Source organism: Helicoverpa zea, chromosome 14 (assembly GCF_022581195.2).
Source record: "Helicoverpa zea isolate HzStark_Cry1AcR chromosome 14, ilHelZeax1.1, whole genome shotgun sequence".
Taxonomy (NCBI): Eukaryota; Metazoa; Arthropoda; class Insecta; order Lepidoptera; family Noctuidae; genus Helicoverpa; species Helicoverpa zea.
In genome coordinates this window covers 12,248,918-12,271,547 of record NC_061465.1, presented here as the reverse complement: position 1 = coordinate 12,271,547, position 22,630 = coordinate 12,248,918, and the positions used below count along the sequence as shown (strand labels likewise).

The 22,630-nt window shown below is 41.6% G+C and overlaps 2 protein-coding genes across 2 annotated transcripts; one reads left to right on the top strand and one right to left on the bottom strand.

The window, feature by feature from the left end:
• Positions 1 to 5,002: 5,002 nt before the first annotated feature.
• LOC124636693 (dopamine D2-like receptor) lies at positions 5,003 to 16,846 on the bottom strand. The gene is made up of 8 exons (XM_047172854.1): positions 16,784 to 16,846; positions 15,418 to 15,599; positions 14,662 to 14,914; positions 13,573 to 13,766; positions 12,457 to 12,567; positions 11,928 to 12,146; positions 8,420 to 8,631; positions 5,003 to 8,162 (listed from the first exon to the last, which is right to left on the bottom strand). The coding sequence occupies exons 1-8, from the start codon at positions 16,844 to 16,846 to the stop codon at positions 7,948 to 7,950; spliced, it is 1,449 nt and encodes a 482-aa protein (XP_047028810.1). The 3' UTR covers positions 5,003 to 7,947.
• Positions 16,847 to 16,860: 14 nt separating this feature from the next.
• LOC124636691 lies at positions 16,861 to 18,639 on the top strand. Its single transcript, XM_047172853.1, has one exon. It carries the CDS (start codon positions 16,861 to 16,863, stop codon positions 18,637 to 18,639), a length of 1,779 nt encoding a protein of 592 aa, XP_047028809.1.
• The last annotated feature ends 3,991 nt before the right edge of the window (positions 18,640 to 22,630 follow it).

Here is a 22,630-nt window from a genome sequence, read left to right as displayed (position 1 = left end):
AAAGTACGGTACTCATAAATTGGCTCTGTTCCAAGAAATAATGATAATAATGGACCCAAACATCGGGTACAGAGATGATACTAAGATAAGAGCAACAATTTAAATTTTGTGTCCCAGGAATATACTGTTTGTAATTAACTCCATTAATATATGAAAGCTCTTTGACACACTGACCGTATTTCTTATGAGTAAATTAGATTTTCTTTGTTTGAAATTACGTATTTTAGAACAACGTTTCATGAAAGATTTGACTGTTTTTTTATCGGGTATACACAATGAAAGCGAGACAAAGAGGTAACTGATATGTCCAAAATAAACTCGGCAAAAAACACTGAAATATCAAATTCAAACAAATAAATGTACCTTACGTATTTGTCAATTTCAGAAGTTGTCAACATTAACAAAAGAATCGTCTATCTAGAACTTTGAGATAACAATACCATAAGAGGCTTTCAAATTCAGGCATTGTTACCGAGTATTAGTAAACAATAACATTGCCAGCTATTGTTACCAAATCAAAATGAAGGAGGTCAAATTAAATCAGTCTTCGAACATCGGATAGTCTTTAAAAAAGCCTTGGATTTCAAAAGGCTTCAATAGTATGGTGATTATTATCTGCATAGTTGAAGAAAAGGCGCAATTCTACGGCGGGCGCTTCGGTCGCTCGCTTCGTTTCAAAACAGGCGGGAAGACGCCTCCTTCATACCTCTTTGTTGAAAGCGCATTGTCAGAGGATGGTTTATTGTGAACCATTGATTTTTATGCCTATGGATGTGGTTCCTCTGTGAGTACTTGTGACATAATGTGAAGGAGTACATTTAAGGTTGACGAAACATTAAGTAATTTGCCTAATACTATATATTATACTATAATAAATTTCTCAAATTTATTTTTCTTAAAAAGGTAAAACCAAAAATAAACCATTTCCACGCTTACTTGCATCGCATTAACAAGAACACAATGCAGTTTTAATGCTTTGAATATTCCCGAGAAAACGGTCTGACTCCAGCGTACCGCAATAATAAGTGAAACGTATAAGCCCAGTACTTCTTCAAGTTAATACGAACCAACTTAAACTAACAATTTTATTCACGACTATAACTTCATTTTATTCTTTGCCCACTTATTCTCAGGGCGATTTAAGTCCAAGTTTATTCTGTGGCTCCTTCGTTTTATACCTACGTTCCGTGAAACTGGCACTTCTGCTCATTTAAGTCATAACTCGACTTTAGTCTGTGTTGCAGTGCCCATTGCTCGTCTATTACGAATTGTTGAGAGAGGTTTTCTTGTTGTACGCGCAATGGATGCGGTTATAGCAGATACAATTGTTAATCTAGTGATGGAAATTGAAGAATAGTTGAAAGGAATTGTGCAGTACTTTAAATTGCATCTCTCGTTGAGTAAGCGCGCTTTATTTCGAATGCTCACTGAGAGTGGAGGGAAGTTAAATTTGTGGAAAGTTGAGTCCGTGGTGACAATGCCGCGTGCTTTTTTTTGTGCAGTCTGCAAATAGTTATGGTCGGGTACTTTTTAGATTTTTTAGATTTTCTGCTTGGATTCAAACTGGAATGCATATAATTAATTTTGTGCAGGGAAATCTTAATCAATAGCTTCGATTAATGTAATTTTATTTCTGTAAATATAGCCTATATTAATTTTAATGTACAATTTAAAGATAAATTGTTTGTATCGAAATAAAGTATAACACGGCATTTCCTTATGTCTTACTTACAAAAGATCACTAATGCAACATAGCAACATACAACATTATAATCCGAAATGCACGTTCATTTATCCGACTGCTCGAAAGTTATATAGAGCCACTTGAAGACATTTTCTAATAAAATTGTCTAAAAGTACATTTAGCGTCGGTCCCGCGGGATCGGATCGGCCCTTTCTGCCCGGACAATATGCCGGGAATTGACTTCGGGATTCGAGACAACTCGACCATTATCCGAGCTGTGGTGTGGCGTGAGGTAAGAGCGGGGAGCGTTTTGAGGAGCTGGAATTTATCAGTATATAGTTGAATTCGTTTCTTAATACATAACAAAAGATAAACTCTTGGCTTAGTAACAGGAACACTGATCGATAGGTCATAAAGCTAAGCAGCAATGGAAGAGTGACCCTCTTGTCATGGTCAGTTCCTCCATGTTTCGGAGGATTCCCTAAATTGGTGGGTCCCGGCTGTCATTGGAAAATCTTTGGCAGTCGTTACGGATAGTCACAGACCAGAATTATTAATACCGATGCCCCTATATCTGGGCAAATGTAATATCATCACACACAAAAAACCGTCTCAACTAAAACTGAGAAACCCTTAGTTTCAGCAATTGAGTACACAAGGTATTGATATCACACATCATCTGTAACTAGCTCGCTACTTCCCACACCTTAAACCATCATAAAGTATAAAAGTGTATTGGTGGCGGTGGCTTTGTGAGCGCGACAATGGCGCGGTGTATTAGCTCTCCACGGCACCTGCAATCACATACATTCGGCATTACCACTGAATGTACGTGTTTACGGATCACAATGACGAGCAGAATCGAAGAATAGGAGTTAACTGATTGGTGTGACTACGATTTTTGTAACGGGATATTGTCTTTAATTATAGTGCCTCTTGGTTATTATTAATCTGCTTGAATGAGTTAGCCACTCATCAGCAATGCCTTTTTCGCGGAAATTAAGATTATTTTTCTGATGGTCGGTCTTTTTAGAATCGCTTTGTTAGCTGTGTGAAATGTAACTTAAATACCTGTGAAGAATAAGCATTACTTCGTCATGTAAAAGGCCTCTGTTTATTTTGGTTCTAGTGTAATGCCATGTTTTTCAATTAGTGAATGCTTGCTTCAAATTACTTTTTCTTCTGTTTTCTAATTTTCTTTCTTATGAGCTACAAAATTAAATGATGATCGTCTTTTCAATACACAAAAATACTACCAAAAGCTCACCGTGACGCTCAATATTGTCTCGAGCTCTTAAACAGTACCTATACACTTACCTAATATCGAGTCAATAAGTACCATAAATCGGGTCATGACCGTACATAAATTGTATCTATTTACTGGCAGATAACCGAGACCTTCAAACCCCCAGACTCATATAAAAACTATATCTAGGAGGGAGAGTGATCAATCTCCGCATTAACGATTAATAGATCAGAAAGTGATTACTTCAGCCTAGGCTATCGGCTATCAAATGAAAAAGAAAAAGCTAATAAACTAGCCGGGCCAATGATCGATATATCCTAATAAGTAGTAATAAATAGACGGTTTTTCAGGAGTGTAGTGGTAATTAGTGTTATAATTCCTATGTGACTTGCTCTTAGTAACAATGTTTTTGATCTATATTAGTTTGGAATCTAAGTACTAACTCTTATATTTATTCCCTACCATGCCATGTTGGGTTAGCATCCAGTATGACTAGCTCTGCCTATCTGAACTCCTAGAACCTACTGTTGCTGGGTATATGGGCAATGCCATGACCGACTTGTGGTTTCAGTCGCGGCCCATGGAAAATACTCCGCGCTGCCTACCTACTACTTACAAAAAGTTCCTTAGATTAGCGCGTTCAAGCGACCAAATAAACTCTTCAGTAGTCATAAAGACTTTTTTAAAGCATAAAAGACAACATTTAATAAGTTTTGTAGTGATTTTCAATATCTTGTAATTAACAGGTATTATGAAAGTACATTATAAAGATCAATAGGTATTCTCACTCCCCTCAATTCCAGAATATCATAAAGGTCATAAGCACTTGATCCCAAAAAGCTTAAAACCTCGTGAATTTCCAAGTCACGACTTATCAGTCTTATTGCTGATTACGTATTAATTATGAGTGATGTCTGTCCGGGGACTTAGGGCTCCAACTTTACGGTCTATTGATGATTTTGAAGCACCTTTGGGGCTCATTCTGTGCCTCAACAAATGGCACGTCATGATTCATATATCTACTATTCTTTTGTTTTATTACTGTTAAGGGAAAGAGTGGGTGTTTTATATTCTGGGAACAGTTTTTTTGAAAACTGTCTTCGATTATTTTTTTGTGGTGATATGAATACGCAAAGATTCGTTTTAAAAACGTAGTAGGTATCATTCTGTATTTTATCTGCTTCGTTGTTCAAACCAATTTACAAACACGTCAAACGGTGGAATGCCATATGAATTTATTTATTTTTTAGTTCGTTCAAAACGTTATTGCTGTTGTTGAAAAGTATTCAAATAGAGAGTGAAAGAACCATTTCTTTCATATAAATGCAACTGTTAAGTGTAACTATCCTACATGAATCGCTTGGAGCGTTAGAGCATTTTTTTCTTATGTCCAACCGAGTAACTTCAGACGTTTGACGTTTAATATCTCATTCCTCTACTTAAGAATTAAAAGTCTTACATAACGAAATCTGTTTGGTTTAGGGTAGGTATTTAATTCGTGTAAAATAAAACAAATGTGTGTAAAAACAGAATATATTTAAATCATCATCACATTTCGCGTAGAAAGATAAAACGCTACACCGCAGGCGCCCGTGAAACCCATACACCTCGCTAAGTACAGTCAATAACAATACTCATTTCATACAATCACGTTTATTTATTATTGCTTTTTTATTTTTATTTGCTATTTTTAATTTACAATGTTATATTTTATTCAATTCTCAATTATTTACAAATAATTTAAATTATATTTTAAAGTGCTATCAATTTTAAAATTACACACATTTTAAATACCATTTTGGTTTTAATTTTACAGGCAAAACAACTTATACTAAAATATTATGTTATATGTTGTAAAGTCTTTTATTACTGTTTTGATAGCATTTTAACTTTTTAATATCTTTACGATGTTTCATATTGTTATTGACTACACTCGATTTGTTTAAAAACAGATCAACAAAAGTTTAAAATTGTTTAAATTACTAATACTTATTGCGATATTTACAGTTCAACGAAATATAGATTCTTCATAATAAATGGAACTGCAAGAAAAAGATAAAGGTTTAATAGAATACCGTCTACTTTGCAAGTACTAAAACGTTCTATTAAGCCCGACTTTGGATAACATTTTTTCATTATTTATAAATATCCTTCTATATATATTACAGATAGTCTATAGACAAAACGTCTTATACAATATTATTAATTATTATTTATTTAAACTTTGTAATTAACGTTATGATAAAACGATTAAATACACGGATTCTTACAAGGAACCCTGTTGTTTTTATGTACAATTTTACAATTTATTCTAAATAGATTACAATAGACAGACATATAGTATTATTGTTTCGTTATTTATGAATATTGCTTAAACAAATTTATCTTGAGCCGAAAGACAAGAGCTTGAGCAACTTAAAATTACTTTAGACTTTTGTAACGCGTGATTCTATTTACTAAGAAATCAATTTGTACATAAGTACAAGTTTCTTGTTTATTTGTTTTCAATATTCTAAGACTTAAAGTCTGAGGACATTTTCGACAAAGTCTAAGAAAACTTTTAATAAGATTAGCATGAATAACTTTATTTTGTATTGTAAAATTGAGATCTATGTAATAAAAAAAAAAACATCACAATTCAAAGAGTATCTGGTAAAGCGTTTATGACTAGGAATGTTTATTTATAACAAACTTAATGTTCAGGTACCCGGTGGTAATAAATAAATCTGAGCATTTACAGTTATCATTCTGACAATATACTTCAGTACCTAATCTGTCTAAAAACTGAATAATTAATTTAAAAATAAACTATATAACTAAATAAATATAAAATAAAGTACACGTAATTTTTTTTGTTTGAAAATTCTATCACAGAAAACAGAACAAATTAATAAGAATCCATAATGTGAGAAGTTACTATCTGCTTTTAATAAAAACCGTTTCTAATTTTATTTTTCTATTTTCATAACTTCTAGTAAGTTAATCGAATTTACGACGCATTACGAATTACTTTACGACGCATTGAAATAACTAAATCGGATTCTATTTTAATAAAACGAAATAAGGAAAGACAAAAAGTTACGGTAATAGCTTATTACTTTTGCTTTCAATAAAGAAAGAAATTCTACTTTAGGTAAAGACAATTTTATTTTTAAACTACCAACCCTCCCCGTCTTTGTGTGATTTTTTTTATAAAAAACTTTACTCAAATGTCGATGTAAATTAAAAAAAAAATTGTTTAGCAATTTTCAAGTTAATACTGAAAAGACAAAAATATGCAGCAGAGTACATTTTTATATTAATATGAAGTGAAAATATTTTCATAGAGTTTCTAAGAGAATTGAAGCCCTGACATACTTTTTGGAAGATCTTTGATTGCCACATTGATTTGTTTCTTTATATTTTATTCTAGAACATAATCAGCTAGTTATCATCTACAATACAGCTTTGATATGATATTAGGTAAATGTGTTTTATTTTGAGCAAAGAAGTCATGATTGAGCAAAAATAATTGTCATATTTTTTTAAACCCTGATAATTATTTTTATTTTATTAAGTCCAATTATTCAGGGTAAGCGGGTTTACTGACGTTTTTTGCCCAATCATTACTTTTTTTGTAATAATTCTTCCTAATAGGTATTTTCACATAAATTATTTGGCAAGTTATTTACATACTACCTTGTCAAATCACGCAGTGCATTGTCCGATAGACGTTGTCATCCGTACAGCTAATTACCTAAAACTATGAATTATAATTACCAATTAAAACTAAATAACTAGGAAGTGTGAGAAGTTGGGAAAAACGCGTGGACGGAAAAAGGCTAGAGAAAAATAATTTATTTAATTGAAAAAAATGTAAAAATTGCCCCCGAAAGTATTCTTGGGTTGTTTTTTCGATAAATTAACATTTTTAATGAAAGAACATATTTTTCCTCTTTTGATAATAGATTTGCTGGCAATTTTTACATATTTCCAATTTTATTTTGAGTGGCATAAAATTTAAGAATCAAGTTTTATAGTATTTTAACAATTCGTATAAAAAAAATAAAAATAAAACCCTAAAACTATTAAAATTTTGCACAAAGACTATAATTTGTTAGCAAAACAATGTGTTCAGCAATCAACCACTCAAAAATAATGAAGTTACTTAGAGATACTAATACTTTACCACTTATTTATAAGAAAAATGAGCTAGATTGTCTTTGGTTTCCATAATTATTTCACTAATTTGTCTTCACTGTGTTATAAATACAAAGTGTCTTTTATTAATATTTTAATTTAATCTAAAACTTTTCTTGTCGATTGTACATTTACAGTATGGTACAGTCAGAAGAAAAAACGATTAACTATAAATTGAAAATTAAAATAATCACAACCTTAAAAATAACTAAAGCTTAATTATTAATATCGCTTCTAATATCTTTGGCATATAATACTGATGACTAGGATATCGTGAGCTATAAGCAAGCTATACATTACCGATACATTTTTACAATAAGTTAATTTAAATACATTTGATATGCTATGTTGCTACGTCTAACACGAAACGTTCAATTTATTGGTTTATCACTTTGAGTTAAAACATTGTTTTGTACTTTGTACAATTTGGTCGTCCAGTAGATCTCTCAGGAATAATAATGAGGAGAACGTACATTTTGTTTGTAGATTTCTTTATACATATTATTAGAAAAGTTCGTTTCATTTGGCACAAGCCGGAGCAAACTGAAGTATCCTTGGGATTCTTGTATCTCCAAGCGTCTCAACCAACAGGCCTTTAGTCAATCATTTTGATGAGTTTATTTGCCTGCATTTGTCTCTTATTATTCTCCGTATCAATGTTTCACCATTTCTCATCACTAGCCCAGTTTTTTAATAAATCTTTAGCTTGCAGCTTCTTCACCATTAAACTGGGCTCCTCTATACAGCATCAACTTTCAAACACAATAATAATACGTATACAAAAATCTTCGCAACAAAACGAGATCTACTGAGTGAAGACGACCAAATAGTCGACGGGCTAGGTGCCGCAATGGAGTATCTTCCTGAAGGCCTTCCTGAACTCAGGGTTGAAGATGGTGTAGATCACGGGGTTGAGGAACGAGTTGATGTAGCCCAGCCACGTGGTCAGGATGAACACGGTCACCCCGGGAGAGTAGGGGAGGCCGAACTTGTCGCAGATGGCGCCGAGGACTGAGCAGGTGAAGAATGGTGCCCAGCAGAAGAGGAATACACCTAGAACGAAGGAATAATGTCAGCAATATTGCATAGAAGGTATTAACTGATTAGGTACATTATATTTCTACACATAAGCGTAGGTAACTTCAGATGCTTCTGTTACTAAGGCAAATAACTTTTGGTCCCAAACAGTCTTAGATTCATTACGGAGCCTGGCCAATTCAATTATGCATATTATTAGTTGCCGTATTTTTAAGACTTCTTTTTTTTTCCTTTGTTAATTAGTCATTTTACCTCATCTTCATTTAACTTACCTAAAACTATCGCCAAGGTCTTAGTGGCCTTTCTCTCTTTCTTCGCAGAAGACTTCTCTCGTTTCTTCTTGCTTGCTTTATTAGCCTTGTATATCGTGAAGCGGGCGGTCGCTGCACTGGCTTTCCTTTCCTTCTTGGAACTGGACCCGTCTCGGAGGTCGAACTGACTAGCCGTGACCTCGTCTTCTGACCGCAGGGCTAAGGAAACGTTTCTAGAACAAAAAGATAAGTATATTAAGTAAAGTAAGGAAAGTTAAGTATTAAACCTAAGTATATTAAGTATCTAAACTTAACTGGCGTGGCGAACTCAAACTGAATTTTGGGGCAAATAAATATTAAAAAATTCTGATTATTTTATGTTTTTTTCACCATACTTTTCATTTAAAAAACAAGGCAGGATAACATGAAGAAGAAATACGAGGAAGGTAGTAACTTAGTACGCGTTTCAATTTGCTGAAACGTTTGTTTCTATCGTACACTTCAAGAAAAAGCATTCTAGTTTAGGTAAAAGTTAAAGGATTTTCCTGTCTATTTTGTTCTACAAGGAAAAACAACAGAAAAACGCCAGTTGTCCCGGATAAATCGAAAAAAAAACGTAGAACAAATAACTGTCGAGAAAAGCAAGTAAAAGTTGCAGAGGTGCGAAACAAAACTACAGCATAGACTGTGACTACAAGTTCTTAGCTGTTACTACTAGTTATATCTGTCAATTGCATTGGTTGCTGCAAAATGTTTATTAGAAATCAGCCTCAATTATAGAATTTTTTCTATCTACATAATAATTGAATGTTTGTAATGTATATGTTACCGTAAGATTACAAACATCGTTAGATTACAATCTATCTCGAGAGATTGTAAACTGTCGAATTATTGTGAACCGTAACATCTGATTGCAATTTAACGCATTATTTTTCGCTATATTATAATCTATCGATGAGAAATTGTCAAATTGTCAACTGTCCGAAAGCTCTCTCTGATTGGTCAGTCTTTTTGTAAGATCGACCAATCACGACCAGCCGTTCTGTTCCCATGGAGTTCCCGTAGAGTTAGGAATGAAATAGAGGTGTCAGTTAAATAAAATAAATGCTCTTCAAAAATTCTTCAAGTATTAAATTTATATAAAAATAACTCTTATAAAAATACAGTTAGGTATTTTGTCTTCAAATACAAACTAATATTTAAAAATAAAATAAAAGGGGTGCTAATTAAACAGGCTTCTTTTTAATATCATTATTCGCCCCCAAAAATGTATGTTGCCTTCTAAATTACTAAGTCAGCCACAATTAATAAAGCGTCGAGCATCTAAATAATACTATCTTAGCCACGAGTTATCTTCCACTCTAAATACAACTCAGCATGATGGTTATTTTTTTGCATCTAAATTTGTAGCATGCATTCTAACAGTAAACTTCTTAAATACTATTAAATGACATCATAAAAATATTTATTTACCTTCTAATTTTTTAACTCGTACCTACTGAGTTTTTTGTTTAAAATATAACACATCCCATATTAATTGACCCAGCATGGAAGTAAGCATGCAACATGCAGCAAGCATAACTTCTGTCACGGCTCCGGCGCTGCGGGGCTCCGGCGGTCCCATGCGAGCTTATCGTCGCAGATGGTTTTCACGCTCACCACCGCAGCTTCGGCTTGCTGGCCGGCTCTGCCGGCCAGCCTCAGCCGCGGCGGCGAGCGCTGAAACTACCTGCGCCTCAGCTCGCAGGCCGCCTCGCCCCTCCGCGCCTACGCGGTTTTGAATTGCACTCTAGGGGTAGGGCAGACAAGACTACGTGGAGTCGGTTTTGCAGCGATTCGTTTTCTTCACTAACTTCAATTTTTAATACAATTTTTAATTGTGTGTAATTTGAGTCTTAAAAATTAAGTACAATTTTTGATTTTATAAAAAATTAAACCGTCACTTATTTTTGCACGTCAAAGAGCTGTGACACCGGGAGTTGCAAAGAACATTGTCTTTTTTGACGTTCTACCAATCAGCGCGCAAGATGCATTCCGTTCTACGCCAGTTGACAATTTGACCGCTCTACATCGCTCTCGATCTTACAAAAAGACTGACCAATCAGGGAGAGCTTTCGGACAGTTGACAATTTGACAATTTCTCATCGATAGATTATAATATAGCGAAAAATAATGCGTTAAATTGCAATCAGGTGTTACGGTTTACAATAATTCGACAGTTTACAATCTCTCGAGATAGATTGTAATCTAACGATGTTTGTAATCTTACGGTGACATATATGTCACCAAAATTGTACTTAATTTTTAAGACTCAAATTACACACAATTAAAAATTGTATTAAAAATTGAAGTTAGTGACGAAAACGAATCGCTGCAAAACCGACTCCACGTAGTCTTGTCTGCCCTACCCCTAGAGTGCAATTCAAAACCGCGTAGGCGCGGAGGGGCGAGGCGGCCTGCGAGCTGAGGCACAGGTAGTTTCAGCGCTCGCCGCCGCGGCTGAGGCTGGCCGGCAGAGCCGGCCAGCAAGCCGAAGCTGCGGTGGTGAGCGTGAAAACCATCTGCGACGATAAGCTCGCATGGGACCTCCGGAGCCCCGCAGCGCCGGAGCCGTGACAGAAGTTATGCTTGCTGCATGTTGCATGCTTACTTCCATGCTGGGTCAATTAATATGGGATGTGTTATATTTTAAACAAAAAACTCAGTAGGTACGAGTTAAAAAATTAGAAGGTAAATAAATATTTTTATGATGTCATTTAATAGTATTTAAGAAGTTTACTGTTAGAATGCATGCTACAAATTTAGATGCCAAACCAAATAACCATCATGCTGAGTTGTATTTAGAGTGGAAGATAACTCGTGGCTAAGATAGTATTATTTAGATGCTCGACGCTTTATTAATTGTGGCTGACTTAGTAATTTAGAAGGCAACATACATTTTTGGGGGCGAATAATGACATTAAAAAGAAGCCTGTTTAATTAGCACCCCTTTTATTTTATTTTTAAATATTAGTTTGTATTTGAAGACAAAATACCTAACTGTATTTTTATAAGAGTTATTTTTATATAAATTTAATACTTGAAGAATTTTTGAAGAGCATTTATTTTATTTAACTGACACCTCTATTTCATTCCTAACTCTACGGGAACTCCATGGGAACAGAACGGCTGGTCGTGATTGGTCGATCTTACAAAAAGACTGACCAATCAGAGAGAGCTTTCGGACAGTTGACAATTTGACAATTTCTCATCGATAGATTATAATATAGCGAAAAATAATGCGTTAAATTGCAATCAGATGTTACGGTTCCCAATAATTCGACAGTTTACAATCTCTCGAGATAGATTGTAATCTAACGATGTTTGTAATCTTACGGTAACATATATAACATAACAGATTAATCTACTGTCTTATCATATAGTACATGGCACATTTACTTATTAAAAGTAACCGGGCATCATCTTTAAATCGAAAATGAACTCTACAGCTATAAAACAGAAGGTTTAAAATACAATGACAGCTTCTCACCTGGAATCTACAGATAACTTAGAAGTCTTCCCATTCTTCTTCCACTTGGAGCCGTCACAGGCCATGTTCTTCAGCACCGTGGCGTCCTTCAACCCTGGCGACCCGGGAGGAGACACGTGTTCCCTGATTGTGTCTTCCAGGTTTGAGGGTGCGTACCCGGAGTCGTTGTTCCCGTTTGGGTCCGGGATTGGCTGGGATTTGATGTTTCTTTTTGGAGTGCTAGGGAAAGAAGCTCAGGTAAGTTACAGTAAATGAACTTAACTGATACGGAAAGTCAATTTACAGTACCTGATGGTTTGCATCAATATTTTTTCCATTGTGTACTTTATGGCAAAAATAGTTTAAATTCAAAGCTTTAAAAGAACCAATAGCCAACCAAATGTTACCTCGAGTATTGATCGCCATCATATTTTTCTCCTAACATGACGACATGTCATACATAGATTACCCACCCATAAATCGATATCTCTAATTTCTGCTAGGTTAAGCTGATGTTCAATTCGATTAATTATAATTAGTGTCATCTTACTTGGCAGATTCCTCGGCGACTGTAGCCAGCATGAACTCCGTGGACTTGTCGTTGGGTATGACGTGACAATCATCCGCGTCCGCCTCCAGATCTGCTGACCTCTTGTCGAAACTATACAGAAATATAAATATTTTATTACAAGCAATTAACGAAAACTAGTATATGAATTGTTTTATTCGAGGTATCTTCATTTGGACATGAAAAAAAAATGAATGTAGTCAAAAATTGGAATTCATAATTTGAATATGGTGCTAACTTTTACACAGTCACATTCCAAGAACAATTGTATTCAATGTTTTCTAAAAATAGATCGCTTTTGTGTGTTGTTACTTAATAACTTGAAGTGCCTACTTTAAGAAAAGACTTTTGTGAAAGTGGAATAGTTCAGATCGTGTGATTAAAACAGCCATTAATGTATTTATAGACAATAAGGTACTGAAGTAAAAATGCTTCACAATTTTCCCTTATAAACAACCAATGTAATTTTAACCTGCTTATAAAACTGAAGTATCGCAGAATCCATTTATAATTAGAGCCTCGTGGTTTTAATAAGAATATAGCTCGTGTCACCCTCACACGTGGGGAGCACGTTATTGCTAGACTTAAGAAAATAATTATATTTTACTCTCTATCCCGAGCTAGCAATTTGGCACTAGAGTAGCTTCAGTATCTTATACTTTTTTTATTTACTACTTCATCGTGCTCACTTCTTTTAATTAATTTAATATTGCTAAACAGAATACAAATAAGTTCACATAATACTATCAGCTCCTAATATACTATGTTCGATTTTATTTCGATATTTATCAAACGGCTAGTCAGGTTGTCAGTGAATGAGGCTCACCCTAATATTTAATAGACGTCATCTAACAGATGATGAAGATGATTATGGAAGGAAAAAACACATTTTACCCAGCCCATAAATGTGATAACGGGCCATTTAAACAGACACTCCTTGGATGATGATGACTTTAACTCTATCAAATTTCATCATTCATTTTATCAGATTTTTTAAGAAGTATCTGTTAGATGATTATAATTTATTTTTGTGTTACTACTTCAAAAATTTTGGTTTCTCTCTTACATTCTATATTTCTATTAACTACTTCATCTCACCTGTCTTCATGATCATCCTCATTACTGCCAGACCCAGTATTAGTAGGTCTGTCATCATGCAGTGCAGTCTCTGCCAGTCTTCTGGTCTGCGCCACGTTTTCTATCACCACGGCTGTGGTGGCGCCCGTGTTAGGGTCCCCAGATACGGGAGGCTTTTTGGCAGCTCTCTGTTTTTTTGCTCGGTTTCTTAACGCCTGGATGGACGGAAATGGGCTTAGAATTATAATTTCATTTAAATACGAGAGTAAGTGATGAACATAGAATAATTGATGAAATTAGAGTTGGTCGGTTCCCTCCAATATTGGCAAGTAATTAGTTTTTCATGATTTTGTACAAGGCCATTGCTATGCTACTTCGAATGAGTATGCGAGTGAACTGCATAAACGAAAAAAAAAACATCTGTCTCCCAAAATTGACTTAAAAATAAATAAACAACCCCCAAAATTCCCGGCCATTTTTAGGGAATTTTAAAACTTTAACCAAGTCTAAAATGTAGCAAATAAAATAAACGTCTACCTGTTTCGGGGAGTTCAGACGTAAAATCTAGCACGTGTTACGAGTTTGACCTACAAAGTTTGCCAGCTTGCAAAAATACGACGCAACAGTATCGTGGACCAGTTAGTTGGGGTATGTTGTACATGGACAACAAAACAGGGTTGTGCCAAAACGAGTACAACATGTGCGGGATAGTACACTGCTAAACTAACGATGGGATATTTAAAACTTTTGCCGATGTTACTTATTGGGTTAGTCCATTCAGTGGTATTGGATTTGACTCGTACGACTATTATGGGATGGTACCGAAAATATTTGCTGTCAATTTACCAGAAAGCGTGTTCTCAAGATAAGATCGTTTACATCACGTCAGGAAATAATATGTATGACTGTGTAATGGGGATAACAAGATGTCTGTAGCAGTTATGATGACTCCAAATTAAGATTGTGTGTCAAGAATGAAGATCAAAATCTGTAGCTGACTTTCAAATTGAGGATCTGATTTTTTGTACATGATTCAGTTATAATGTACAAAAAACTCTATGTATAATTAATGAAATAAAAAATAAAAGTCATGAATTGCCAAATACTAACCTTAAAAATATTATAATAAAGGAACATCATCATGATGCAGGGGATATAGAAGGACCCTAAAGACGAATAGATGACGTAGTTCTGGCTGTTGAAGAGGCACTCGTCGAAGTTCCTATCAGGCGTGTCGTTGAGGCCCAGGACTATGGGAGCCCCGATGGCTGCGGAGATCAGCCAGACGAGGACTATGGTGAACCAGACGCGTCTGTTGTTCTTGTGTTTTGCGTATTTTATTGGCTGTGTTACTGCTATGTACCTGTTGGATAGAATAGATCTTATTCAAGTTTATTACAGTTATTTTGATGTTATGACTTCCGAATTTGGTTTAGACTGTGACTTTAGATGAAGTTGATTCATGGTTCACACGATTTAGCTACAGAAGTTGTTTTCTTGTGAAATTAAATACTACTTTTGTTACAATAATATCGACTCGTTGTACCTACCGTCAAACAGTCGGCTAAACCGTTACTGTAGAAAGGAGGTACCAAAACATAGATATACATTTTCTACCATGTATACCCAAGTCATATCATGCCATGGTATACCTAAGTGTTATTTTTTACAAGCTATCTAAAACTATTACTACTATTTTGTAACATCTAGCAGATTGATAGATTTTATTTAATAGCATTGATTTTTTTAACAAGTGCACCATTTAAAGGTTACTAACTACCCCAAAAACTTCATAGTTTCCTTTAAGTAACATAATCGTGTTTTTTGATGAAATTGAAACGTTCAATAGAATTGTCATAGCCTTACCTATCAACAGATATGGCGACGAGGTTGAATATGCTAGAGGTGGACGAGGTGACGTCCATCGCGATGTACACGTCGCACACGAACGCCGGCAGGCCCCACGACCCGTTAACCTGGAACAAGGAAATACAACGTATTTTAGTCTTTAGTTTTTTACCAGATGAACAATAGATCTTTTTAGAAGTCTAGATTAGCAATGGACGTTATGGTTACAGCTACAGCTAATTATGTTGATGAGACGACCAAAATCAATCCATTTTCGAGACTAAACATCGTTTCGTGTTTAATAAAGTGAGCTAAAAGAAACATAATTCTTCCTGAAGTCATTGAAATAATTTTCCTGGAGACTAAAAAAACTTAATGTAATTTTAAGTGCACCGTTTTTAAACAATCGATTCTTAGTTCAATTGTAAAAGTGTTGTTTTTGTCAATTTAGGTTGCCTATGTATGTAAAGAAAATTGAGGATTATTACAACCGCCATAAAAATAAAAATAAACCAAAGACTGTTAATCCCTTTATTAAGGAAACCAGATCTCAACCAAAGACAAACTCCCTTATCACGGCTCAAATTGAGAAATAAACGCCTCGAGCGTGATATTTAATTTAGATTAAAACAAACGTGTTCACAGCATCGGATGTATCCCTTCAGCATGATTCTCTTAGAGCATTTAAACATCTAGATACGACATTACCGTGCCTCCCATCTGCTACAGATAGGAAACCGTAGGTCATACCTATTCGTATGCCATGTATGCGTTAATTTTAGGTTTGTTTTTGCCTATTTTCTAGCGTAATACATAAACCTTTTAACTCTGAGCTACACTGTCTTGTGGGTCGTACGGGTTCTTAGCCAATTTGTCCTGCCGCGCGTTAATTGTCAATCTTTGTACACAGATATTTTTGCTAATACCGTATCCAGTTGGTTCAATTGCCCAAGCTCTCATGTAACAAATGTGACCATCTGTCATGAGAGAGATTTATGCGAGCGACGTGATGCGTGTCAAGTGCGCTCTCTGACTGACAACCGATTATGTGGCTATTCCAATTGCGATCCGATGCAAACGTGTTCCTATTGTGCTGGATTTCTGGTTTCTGTATTTCGTTACTAGCCAGTTACATCCGCATTTTTAGGGGCGGCTTGAAACAGCGTTGACTTCCACGTAGTGACCCCTGGGCAACGCCGTGCCTGACCACCGTAACGGAGTGGCAGGCCAGCGGCAAACGAACGCTGTGCGTCGAAACATCTTCAACAGTCTTGCGTTTCGATATTGTGGGTGGCAATGCCACGTCCTGTGAGGGCCGCCTCCGGGCGCTGTCTCCGCAAAGGCCCTTCTCAGGGCCAACCCAAAGGCCCTTCTCAGGGCCAACCCAAAGGCCCTTCTCAGGGCCAATCTCGAGATGCTTCGGCATCAGAGACCAGCCGCGCACCATCCGCGGTCAGTCTCATGAGAGGTAGTGACCTCGTGTCGACCGACTTGTCCGACACGGAGTCACAAATAAGTGGAACGAGCGGCGTTGCAACCCGCCGTACGAGGAAGAGGGCCTTCCTCAAGCGGGGATCCGGAGGCTCTTCCGAGGACGCAGCCGAGAAGCCCGCGAAGAGGGCGGTATTGGAAGACGACGACCGGCCAAGCAGAGCCAGGGCCAGCCACGACGCCTCCAGTGTCCTTTACGCGGACCACTCCGTGGAGGAAATGGAGCGCATGGCTCTGGAGGATCAGATGGAGATCCTAGAGGTCGCCTCCAAGTCCTCCAACTTGAAGGGGACCTTCCAGAAGGCCCTAAAATGCCGGGCAGCGAGCTTGCTCGGCATTGTAAAGGAGTTGGCGAAGCGCACCACCTCCGATGAGACGCGGCAACTTCAGGCGAAGGTGGATCGCCTGCAGAAAGAGGTGTCCGCGTTGCACGCGCGCGTTGCCGAGCCCACGACTCGGCCCGAGGGGACGTCGGAAGGTACAGCAACGATACCTGCCTCCTCTGACCTTGAGGATCTTATCCGTAAGGTTGTAATGGAGGAGAGAGCATTCACCAGGGCCTGTTTTGCCGGCATAGAGGATCGGCTCCTGCCGGAGAAGCGGTTACGCCCTCCACTCGCGGCGGATAAAGCACCTGGACGGATGCCCATCGCACCGGGGCCCTCAACGGCTCCAGACCAGTCGGAGCCCCAGGTCCTAAAGACCACCAAGGGCAAGGGAAAGGGCAAGAAAACCTCACTAGCCCCGACTACCCAGACGGTCCCTCCCGAACCGGTGAGAGAAGACCCATTACTGCCCTCCACCACCCCTTCCAACCAGCCTTGGATTAAGGTGGTAGCGAGGAAGCGGAAGGGTAAGCAGTTAGCTCCCGAGCCCCCTGCAGCCAAGCCTGCCGCTTTAGGGGACAGGAGGAGGAAGCTCGCTCCTCCTCCAAGAACCGAAGCCGTGGTGGTCACGTTGACCCCAGAGGCAGCGGAACGCGGGGAGACATACGAGTCCGTGCTGCGGCGGGCTCGTACAAACGTCGACCCTGCAGAACTTGGGGCTGGCAGAATTACGTGCCGGAAGACCCAAACGGGGGCTCGTATCTTCGAGTTCTCGGGGGCTCAACGCGGCACCAAGGCGGACCTCTTTGCGACGAAGCTCAGAGAGGCTGTCGCGGACACGGCCAAGGTGGTGAGGGCCGTTAAGTGTGTAGCTCTAGAAGTGACCGACCTCGACGACTCGGTCACGCAAGAGGAGGTTGTGGCAGCGGTTGCGGCGGCGGGGGGCTGCGCCGTCGCATCTGTCAAGGGCCGAGCCATTAGACCTGGCCGCAGGGGTATGGGCACTATGAGGTTAGAGTGCCCGGTCGTAGCTGCCAAGGCGGTTCTGGCTAAGGGCCGCCTCCCGGTCGGGTTTAGCTCGGGTGGGGTCCGAGTGCTTGAGGATGCGCCGATGCGCTGTTTCAAGTGCCTCGGCATCGGACACACCCGGCCTCTCTGCCCGTCCACTGCCGAGCGTGGGGAACTATGCTTCCGCTGCGGAAAAGAGGGACATAGGTTGGCCAGCTGCGAGGCTGCCACCATGCATTGCGCAGTATGCGCTGCCAATGGTCGTCCATCCGACCACGTAATGGCGGGCAAGGAATGCCGACCGCCACCGAAGAAGGGCAAACTGCAGGCGCCGGTGCGGCCTGCTGCTGCCGCCACCTCTGAAACTCCAGTTCCAGTGCCGGCAACCGAGGGAAGTGCGATGAACACCGACTGATGGCTGGGCATCGACGACGTGTTCTTCAAGCGAACATCAACCACTGCAGAGCAGCCCAGAGCCTGCTGGTTCAAACCTTTGCGGAGTGGTTGGTGGACGTGGCGGTTGTTGCCGAGCCGTACTCTGTCCCTCGCAGCTGGCTGGGAGACGACAACGGCTTAGTTGCTTTGGTAGCACGGTCTTCCACGGATTCCCCCTCCCTCTCACTCTTAGAGAAGGGACCGGGATACGTGGCTGCCGCGTGGGGTGACATAGCCCTAATAGGGGTGTATTTCTCCCCAAACCGCCCTCTCACGGACTTCGAGAACTTTCTCGAAGTGCTCGCCAGGGTGGCAAGCGGAGTGGTGCAGCAACGGGTGTTGGTCTTAGGCGACTTTAACGCCAAGTCGGCAATATGGGGTAACCCAACCACCAATGCCCGAGGACGAGAGGTGGAAACCTGGTCCGTGTCATCCGGTCTGTCCCTCCTGAATAGGGGAACAGTTCACACCTGCGTGCGGCGGCAGGGGGGCTCCATCGTGGACCCCGCCTTTGCATCCCCTTCTTTGGCGGCCTGTGTAGTGGACTGGCGGGTGGAGCTGGTGGAGACGCTATCCGACCACCGATACGTGCGGTTCGATATTTCCACCCCGGGCTCCCAGGGGACCCAGGAGGGTCGGTCGCACTTCCCACGGTGGGCGCTCTCCCGCCTAGACCGGGAGGCCGCCTCGGAGGCGGCTTTCGTCCAGGACTGGCTGTCTCCTCCTGTAATAGCCCGGGATGTGGACGCCACAGCGGTCCAGTTAAGGGTCTCCCTGACCGAGGTGTGCAACTCTAGCATGCCTCGGTCTCATCGTCCGCCTCCTAGACGCGCCGTTTATTGGTGGTCGGAGGAGTTGGGGGATCTTCGGGCCGCTTGTGTGGCGGCCAGGCGGGCCTACACAAGAAGTCGGCGGCGGCGCCTTCGCGACCTCGACAACGAGGACCGCCTCTATGCAACCTACATAGAGGCCAAGTCGACGCTGACGGCGCAAATGGGCACAGCCCAGGATCGCGCAAGGGCGGAGATGCTTGAGGGCTTGGACATTGATCCCTTTGGGAGGCCCTACAAAGCGGCACGCAATAAACTGCGCCCGTACGGTCCCCCAGTTGCCGAGACCCTCGAGCCGTCGTTGCTGGATGGGGTGGTCCAGTCCCTGTTTCCGCGCAGGGACAACTTCACTCCACCAGTGATGAGCGCCTCGCAGGGTACGGCTCCATCGGCCGAGGAGGTCCCGCCGGTTACGGAGGACGAGGTAGAGAAGGCAGCTTTCTGCCTGAGGGGGAAAAAGACCGCCCCAGGTCCGGACGGCGTCCCCGCAAAGGTGGTGGCCATCGCCACCTCCCAGATGGGAGAAAGGTTTCGGGACCTATTCAGTGCGTGCCTGACGTGTGAGAGGTTCCCAAAGCCATGGAAGGAGGGCCAATTGTGCCTTCTTCGGAAGGAAGGGCGGCCGGTGGACTCCCCATCGGCATACCGACCCATCGTTTTACTGGATGAGGTCGGTAAAATGTTCGAGAGGATCCTCGCTGCCCGTATCACCAGACATCTGGGCACAATCGGCCCGGATCTAGCGGACGCTCAGTTCGGTTTTCGAGCTGAGCGTTCGACAGTTGATGCCCTGTCCCGACTCAAGGGCCAGGTGAGGGAGGCAATGGATGCGGGAGATGGACTGCTGGCTGTGTCATTCGACATAGCCAATGCCTTCAATTCAATTCCCCACTCCACCATACTGGAGGCCCTTCGCTTTCATGGGGTGCCTCCATATTTGCGGGGACTATTGGCGGACTACCTGAAGGACCGTACAGTCCTCCTTGTGGACAAGTCGGGCCAGCTCCGACGTTACGCCGTCGAGTCCGGTGTCCCACAGGGTTCAGTTCTAGGGCCACTTCTGTGGAACATCGGATTCGACTGGCTTTTGCGGGGCAACCTCCCACGTGGCACGTCTGTCATCTGCTATGCAGACGACACCCTCCTGACGGCCAGGGGGAGAAACTTTGGAGAGGCAGCCAGCTTGGCCTCGGCGGGCGGTTCTCAAGTGGTGGACAGAATCTCCCGCCTAGGGCTGACGGTGGCGCTGCACAAGACCGAGGCCGTGTTCTTCCATGGCCCTCGGCAGCACCAACCGCCCGACGCCCATATCCATGTGGAGGGTGTCCGCATCGGGGTGCAGCCCCAGATGAAATATCTGGGCATAGTGCTCGACAGTAAGTGGTGCTTCAGAGCACACTTCAGCGGCCTGTCGACGCGCTTGATGAGGACCGCGGGCGCCCTCTCATGGCTCCTCCCAAACATCGGGAGACCCGGCGACCAATGCCGACGACTATACGCCGGCATACTCAAAAGTATGGCACTGTACGGGGCCCCAATCTGGGCAGACTCACTGTGCAGTAGGGTGAACGCCGCTGCCATCCGCAGGCCACAAAGGGCCATTGCACAGCGGGTGTCGAGGGCGTACCGCACGGTGAGCTTCGCGGCGGCGTGCGTTCTGGCGGGAACTCCTCCCTGGGAGCTCGAGGCTTGGGTGCTCGCCAGAGTGTACGACTGGACGGCGGAGCAGAAGGCGCTAAACCGGCGCCCAGACCCGACAGAAAAGGAAGAGGTGCGTGAGGAGGCAAGGGAGGCAATAACTCTACACTGGGCCGAAGATCTTGCCTCGGCAACGTATGGTCGCTGGACGCTGGATGCCATCGGGCCTGTCCTGAACGGATGGCTCGATCGGCGGCATGGGTGCCTTTCGATGCGTCTGGTGCAGGTGCTGTCCGGACATGGCTGCTTCGGATCGTACCTGCATCGGATTGGGAGGGAGGCGACCCCACAGTGTCACCATTGCGAAGCCACGGAGGATACGGCAGAGCACACACTCCAGGTGTGCCCATCGTGGGCTGAACCCCGCCGCGCCCTGATGGCAGTGGTCGGGAACGATCTCTCGCTTCCCAGCGTGATTGCTGCCATGCTGGGAGGTGAAGAGACATGGGAAGCGGTAGCCTCCTTCTGTGAAGACATCATGTCCCAGAAGGAAGCTGCGGAGCGCATGCGGGAGAACGATCCTCTCGCGGTGCCGCTCCGTAGACGAAGAAGGGGCAGAAGACGGCGAATACAACCTCCGTCCCCATCCGCCCTGGGGGGTGATCAGCGGGCGACAGGCGCGGGGGCGCCACCGCCTGCATCACAAGGATCAACCCCTGCGCTCCGGCCATTATAAGGATCCATCCCCACTAGGGGGAGGAATGAGGGGCCTGCCGTAAGGCGGGCAATCGCCGGTGGGGGACTGGATGCCATAGATTCCCAGACCCCCTCCACTCAGGCGAGGTCGGAGTGCCGCTGGGCCTTTTTAGTGGGTATACCGGGAACGTTTTTACCGGGGAGTCCCACATACCCCTCTCCCATCCCCCGACGGGAAGGGGATGCGTAATAGCATTTTTAGCCCAGCGACAACAAAAAAAAAAAAAAAAAAAAAAAAAGGTACCTTACACGTGTCATCTGGTTAAAAGTACTCACTAATTATGTCGAAAGGATTAGAAGGCTATTTCTGTAATTTCTCCATTCGTTGATTAGACCTTCGCCACATAAATAGATCCACATTAGTCTTTACGTTTAAAGACTATGAATGGCTTAGAGAGTAAGTAAATATTTTAATCGTTATCGTGGTCTAAGCTGCATCCAGCTAGATTGGTAGCCGACCCCAACACAGTTGGGAAAAGGCTAGGCAGATGATGATGGTGGAACAAGCTTCATCCATACTTACTTATCTTCTATAACTACCTACTTACATACCTTCCAACTTAACAATTATACTTATTTATTTAAAATCAATGTCTGTATCTTCTTCACCAAGAAATTCTCCAAAAACCTCCACAGCAACAGTTTTGTGGCCACATATTGACGTAGCTTACAGCGGGTACACAGTTCGATGCCTGCGCATGAATATTCATGCTATTGATGCGAGCTTGATCCATGAGATCAGGTTGC

Coding starts and splice junctions, on each gene's coding strand:
- LOC124636693 (XM_047172854.1), bottom strand. CDS start 16,846: ATGGTGCGCGGCTGGTCTCTGATGCCGAAGCATCTCGAGATTGGCCCT. Junction 13,767..14,661: donor TTTATTATAATATTTTTAAG/GTTAGTATTTGG, acceptor CCGTCCATCCAG/GCGTTAAGAAACCGAGCAAA. Junction 8,163..8,419: donor GACCTTGGCGATAGTTTTAG/GTAAGTTAAATG, acceptor CCTTCGTTCTAG/GTGTATTCCTCTTCTGCTGG.
- LOC124636691 (XM_047172853.1), top strand. CDS start 16,861: ATGAGAGGTAGTGACCTCGTGTCGACCGACTTGTCCGACACGGAGTCA.